Source organism: Sinocyclocheilus grahami, unplaced genomic scaffold (genome assembly GCF_001515645.1).
Source record: "Sinocyclocheilus grahami isolate Dianchi unplaced genomic scaffold, SAMN03320097.WGS_v1.1 scaffold21.1, whole genome shotgun sequence".
Lineage (NCBI taxonomy): Eukaryota > Metazoa > Chordata > Actinopteri > Cypriniformes > Cyprinidae > Sinocyclocheilus > Sinocyclocheilus grahami.
Window position 1 is genome coordinate 4,297,337 of NW_015505200.1, and position 6,956 is coordinate 4,304,292.

The 6,956-nt window shown below is 35.6% G+C and overlaps 2 gene segments (V, D, J or C); both read right to left on the minus strand.

The window, feature by feature from the left end:
- Positions 1-1,516: 1,516 nt before the first annotated feature.
- Positions 1,517-1,971, minus strand: LOC107558585 (T-cell receptor alpha chain V region RL-5-like). The segment is given in 2 exon segments: positions 1,517-1,860; positions 1,932-1,971. Coding segments are annotated over 2 exon segments (384 nt in total).
- Positions 1,972-2,998: 1,027 nt separating this feature from the next.
- On the minus strand, positions 2,999-3,639 carry LOC107558595 (T-cell receptor alpha chain V region RL-5-like). The segment is given in 2 exon segments: positions 2,999-3,312; positions 3,565-3,639. Coding segments are annotated over 2 exon segments (354 nt in total).
- Between the last annotated feature and the right edge of the window lie 3,317 nt (positions 3,640-6,956).

Genomic DNA, 6,956 nt, shown 5'->3' on the forward strand with positions numbered 1-6,956 from the left:
TTAAGTGGACAGTTCCTGAGGAGTTACCATGTAAGTACACTGGTATTACAGTGGTGCACCAACTCCAACTCGAGATCCAACTCCTCCCACTTTACATATCCCTAAACCTACCCATCTCTACCCCCTGGATCCCATTCCCACCCCTAAACCTACCCATCTCCACCCCTGGATCCGATTTCCACCCCTAAACCTACCCATCTCCACCCCCTGGAACCCATTGCCACCCCTAAACCTACCCATCTCCACCCCCTGGATCCCATTTCCACCTCTAAACCTACCCATCTCCACCCGCTGGATCCCATTTCCACCCCTAAACCTACCAATCTCCACCCCCTGGATCCCATTTCCACCCCCTGGATCCCATTTCCACCCCTAAACCTACCCATCTCCACTCCCTGGATCCTATTTCCACCCCTAAACCTATCCATCTCCACCCCCTGGATCCCATTTCCACCCATAAACCTACACTCTAAAAAATGCTGGGTTGTTTCAACCCAATGTTGGGTCAAATATGGACTAACCCAACTGTTGGGTTAAAAAGCTAATTTAAAAATGTATCCAAAATTTAACCCAACAGTTGGGTTAGTCCATATTTGACCCAACATTGGGTTGAAACAACCCAGCATTTTTTAGAGTGTACCATTATATTTGTAGTCTAGTGACACATTCTGTTATGGTGTGTTGATTGATATCTACAAACCCAATTCCAAAAAAGTTGGGACACTGTACAAATTGTGAGTAAAAAAGGAATGGAATAATTTACAAATCTCATAAACTTACATTTTATTCACAATAGAATATAGATAACATATCAAATATTGATCAAGTGCATTTTGTAAGGAAAAACAAACCATTTAGGCCCTTTACGATCTGTCACAAAATTATTGATTCAGTAAATTTCACAATCCTATGGCAAACATGTCTGAATCATGTTTTACCCAAGGATTTACTGTATGTTTTGCCTCTGAGGACATGAAGTCTGTTTTTTGACCATTAAGATTTTTAGCAATTGTGGCATTATTCATTTTCATGACATTTAAGCACATTTTCACCAAATTACACATATGTCCAGAGGGCAAAGGGACCGTCTTCTGTTGTTCCTTGAACATGTGAATTCATTTCAGATACAGTTACAGAAGGTGTCCTCTCTGAAATATTTTAATGTACACAGCACCCCCCAGTGGTGGTGTGACCAACATTTATTCTCCCATTGACAACATCCACGAGTCTAACAAAGAAAAAACATTGGTGAATCTGAAAAATATAAAAGATGTTGACTTTATTTATTGATATTGATATGAGATATATAGTTATATAATAGTTATATAGTGATATTCCATCAGTGATCTCATTCAAAAATGATAATTTACTAAATAAATAAATGCACATAAGAAACACTAACCAGTAGAAATACTAACCAGCGGGTAAATGTATAGTTAAATATGAATTTGAATGTAACATTCATCTGTGTGGACACTATTTGTTGTTTTTGATCTCTCATTTTAAGACTATAGAGTCAGTCAGGTTTTTGTATGGTGTGTAGAGTGTTTCCTGTGACTGTGGGCCTCAAAGCACAGTAGTAGAGAGCAGAGTCTGATACTGCAGCAGAGGAGATGATCAGATCCACACGGTTCTCTTCTTTTCTGTGACTGATGGATATTCCAGAAACTGGAGGATTAGCATGAGTAGTTGCTCCATAGTAATCCAGAATGAGGAACTGTGGTGGTGAACCTGCATATTGCTGATACCAGTGAAGACTATCAACAGAACCAGTGTAGTTACAAGAGAGTTTCCCACTCTCAGTCTCCGTGGCAAATGCTTCATCACTGTATGGGGTGATGACATCTTTAGCTCTGTTACCTACAGCAAAAGCTTATTTAAGCATGTTTAAAATGAGATATTGTTATGTAATGATACATGTAAGATTTTACCTTGAGTTAAAGACAGCAGTATAAGCACACAAGTGAACATGATGGTAATTGCTGCTTGCATCAGTGATCTGTGATGATGATTATCACTGAACTAATCTGTTTTACAAGCTGGTGTTAAGCTCCGCCTTTTGACATAACCCTCTTATAAAGCACAGCAATTAACATATATTATGATGGATTGATGCCTAAATCTGCTTGCACTTGTTATTTGTCAAAGTAATGTCATTTCTCAAATGTTCATTGTACTTAGCAGGGATAGGATGTGTTTTTGCATGGTATTATTCCTGTTTCCGGAGTTATATTGTCCCCCTCTGTCCCAAACATCTCAGTTTGGACTGGTGTGATGACATTCCCAAAACTTACACCTACAGATAGGAATATTCAAGTTGAAATCAATATTTAAATAAATAAATAAATATTCATATGAAATATCAGAACAGCAAACAAAAATGATAAAACCTTGACAGTTTTTGATAGACTGTACTTATATGTTAGAGAACAAAGTAAAACAAAAACAAAAAGCATAATTTTTCAGGATGACGTTTTAGTTTATCTGCAGGACAGAGTGTTACTGAAGTAAGATTCATTCATTGTCTAGCAGAGCATGTTTCCAGCTAGAACCTCCCCTTAAAGATACAGTCTTCATATTCAAAGAATATGCTGTATATAAAATGTATAAGTTGAATTTATCTCCTTCTTCAAACAACACCTTAGTTTGTAATAATTAGGTAATGTTTGCAAAAGTGCTAAATGTGTCTGGTATGAAATGTTAATACATCTTACTCAGTTTGAAAGGAAAAGTCAGTCAAATGAATGGGCAATTTATCATTTATGAATTACCAGCAGTAACAAAAAGTATCACTTTTTCATAGCAATAATTACCCAATGAAACCATTATACTTTGTCATTCATTTTCAGTTTTAGCAGCTGTTACCGTATCCTGTTATTCACAGAGGTTTTGTGGCTCACATAAAGTATAGCTGTGGTTTGATTTTTAATTGATTAAATACTGTTAAAAACAATTATTTTGTGTGTGAGTTTTTGTAAAGCCTCTCAGGCATTTTGTATCACTGGGCTCCAACTCTTAGAGCACAATAATAGAGAGCCGAATCTGACAGAGTTACACTTTTAATAGTGAGTTCAGTGGATGATTCAGATGTAATTGACTGAAACCGAGGGTCTGGTATATCCTCTTCTCGGTTCCATGATCGAGCACCTTTACGCAGTAAATATTGAGGTTCTCTGTTTGGATATTGTCTGTACCAGTAAAGCATAGCATAATTGCTGCTTGCATCATATGTGCAGCTCAGTGTCACAGACTCTCCTTCTCTCCTGATTATATTGTCCTTGTCTTTTGGTTCAATGCTGTCAGCAAATACACCTGCAAGAGAATAAATTATTCTTCATAAAAGTTGAATTCAATCCCTGTTCTGTCTGTTGTTACAGTAACAGTGCTATGCATTATAACATTTATTATGCTATGAAATATAGAATATCAGCCACCTAATTTAATTACTAATTTATCTAATTCAATTTAATAATAATATAAATTAAATAAATATGTACATTAACAAATTTACTAATTAACAATTTGAATCCCCAGTCTGTTCTAGTCTAGTGAAATTCACTTTACCTGGTACTGTTATAAGAATCAGTAGAACACATCTCTCCATGGTGAGAAATGTATTAATAAAATAGGCTTATTAATATATACTTAATGATTTTAAGTTAAATGCATGAATGTAATGGAGAGTCATTTGTGCAGCTAATATGTCTATAAATGTGGGTGTGGTTTCTGATATTTAGACCACCTTCTGTCTTTCCCCTAGAAACTGTGTTGACTGTCAATTAATATGATTTTCTTTTGCTCTTTTGTACTTGATCTATTATATAAAGCTCAGAGTTACTTCACCCCCTAGTGGCAGATGACAAACATATACATGTATCATAGAACTGGTGCATTCAAAATGGAAACTAAAATGTGCACAATTGCTCCAACTACTGTACAGTGGACTTTTCAGGATTGTTTTCCCAAATGTACACTAGTATATTACATAGATTTTAAAAAGACTGTGAATGAAATCCATAATAGTTTGCATCAGAATAGTGTTATCTTCCATAACTAGCAATTCATCTTGTCAAATCAGTTCATTTTTAACAATGATGAATGGATCTGTATTTTGAATACAAAGCTCAGAGTAATTCATAAACAAATTGCAATTTGAGAGCACAATTATATATTCTGAATATATGCCTTCATATGCCCGATGGATAGACATCACTGTAAATTTGCAATTTAATAGTGTTTCAGGTTTTTGTATGGTGTGTAGAGTGTTTCCTGTGACTGTGGGCTGCAGGGCACAGTAGTAGAGAGCAGAGTCTGATACAGCAGCAGAGGAGATGATCAGATCCACACTGTTCTCTTATTTTCTGTGACTGATGGATATTCCAGAAACTGGAGGATTAGCATGAGTAGTTGTTCCATCGTAATCCAGAATGAGGAACTGTGGTGGTGAACCTGCATATTGCTGATACCAGTGAAGACTATCAACAGAACCAGTGTAGTTACAAGAGAGTTTCACACTCTCAGTCTCAGTGGCAAATGCTTCATCACTGTATGGGGTGATGACATCTTTAGCTCTGTTACCTATACAAAAAAAAATATATATATATATTGTTAAGCATATTTAAAATGAGAATATTGTAATGTAATGAGTAGCTACATGTAAGATTTTACCTTGAGTTAAAGACAGCAGTATAAGCACACAAGTGAACATGATGAACAGGCTGCTGCTCGCCTCAGTCATCTGTGATGCTGATCACTGAATGAGTCTGTGTCCTACAGGCCTGTGTTAAGCTCCGCCTCTTAACATAATTCTTTTATAAATATCAGAAATTATTCAACACAAAACCAGAAACACTTGTGGAATGATTTTTGTCATGTTTGGTTTAGTTAGATTGATTGATCAATGCTCTATACCTAAAGCTAAAACAATATAAGGTACATTGTTTAACTTATAGTTACAATACCATTTTATCTCTTGGAAGAGCAAAATTCACCTGCTAGGAATCAGTCTGACTAATTTTGAAATCAGAAACTAGTTTTTCACGATTAAACAAAGAAAAGAAGAAGAAGAAAAGAAAAAAAAAACTTTTAAGTTAATCATTAACAGCTCCTATTTTACCAGCCCACCAGATGGCAATCTAATCTCATTGAAGGAATACTAACTGTTACTATTGTCACTTATTTTGTCTTAATTAGGTTAAATTAGGATTTTGGAGTTAGGTAACATATATAGCTTACAAATCATAGAGCTTTTATTTAGATATTACCTAACCCCAGTATGTGTTGATTTCTTGTGGAATGGTTGCTTTTCAACACAAGCAGTCTCAGCTTTAAAACCCATCCGCACATACAAAATCTAAGCAACCAAACAAAATTGGGACTGTACATCAGAAATAACCATAGAAATATTAGGTTGCATTTTATTTTTATTTATTTTATTTCCCATATTTCTGCTGATTGACTGTGGTGCAGTTGACTGTGGTATGCTTTACCCTCTGTGTAGGAAAGGTTTTTGTACAGTGTAGTTTGTTTTCCTGTCACTGTGGGCTCCAGGGCACAGTAGTACAGAGCAGAGTCGGTCACTTTAGCAGAGGAGATCTCCAGATACGTGTGGGTTTTCTCTTTATTCAGTTTTCCAGAGAATCGAGGATCTAGTTCCACAACTTTAGACTTCTGTAAAACTTTTCCAGTAGCAGTGTTTCCCCTAGGTTTACGGCTTTTTGGGGGGGGGTTACTTGTTTAAGTTTCATGATGCCCCCTATCATGAAACTTAAACAATTTAACATCAATTTATTAAAAGTTTAACAAATATTACGTTTAGGGCCCTATGAAATGTTTTATTTGTCCAACCTTATGTTTTATTGTAACCAAATTCTGTTTTAGCATGTCTAATTTGAAAGCATAAAACAAGTTTCATTTATTCTTACAATAGCCTTATGATTTTTTTGCTCAGAAATTCTGTGTTGTGTATTTACATTTTGTTTTAAGGCAATTTAGCTTTAGAATGATAATAGAGTGATCAAAATTACAATGAAAGGTCCAGGCTTCAATGCTACATGACACTTCAGAAATTATTCTAATATGCTGATTTGGTGCTCAAGAAACAGCCGTTATTTGACATAGAAGTCTATTGTAATATTATAAATGTCCTTACTGTCACTTTTGATCTTTGATAAATTAATTATTATCTCTTTCAAAAATTAAAAAATATATATATATTTGAATGGTAGTGTGTGTATATAAATTACACTTAAAAAAGTACCTGTCATGAGAATCAGCAGTCGACATCTGTCCATGTTAATATTACGAGTAATTTATTTTGTTTTAAGCCAAATCATGTTTGCAGGAATAAGAGACACTGCAATGCACTTTAGGGAATTCATATATTTCATGTGAATGAAGAAGAAGGTACAATTCACTGACACTGCAGTTTGAATGAATGTAGAAGTGGGTGTGGTTAGTGACATCACACACTAATCACACATACACAGGTTGTTTTTCATGCTAATGACATTTTTAATTATCACCTAACCCTTTCTGCAATGTTACATTTTTCATTAAGACATTTAGTATGCTAATTCATGTTCCAAGTCCAAAGCAATAATTTAGGAAATCCCAGACATTCAGCTGGTCATCAAAAACAGTACTAACATAGATGGTGTTGTCATTGCCAGGCTATAGCTAAACAGTGATGTTGTGTTGAAAGCTTTTTTGTTCTACGTTACTATGTTTCCTGTTACTGTGGGCCTCAGGGGGGTAAAAAGCCGTAAACCTAGGCTTTTCTGCCAATGCCCTCAAGTTAAACTGAACTTTTATTTTGACGGGAGGAGATCTCCAGAATCACTTGCTCTTTTCTGTGATTGATGGTTATTCCTGGAACAGGTGGATTAGCTGGAGTTGCTACCCCTGAATATTCCAGTATGAGGAACTGTGGTGGTGAACCTGCATATTGCCGATAC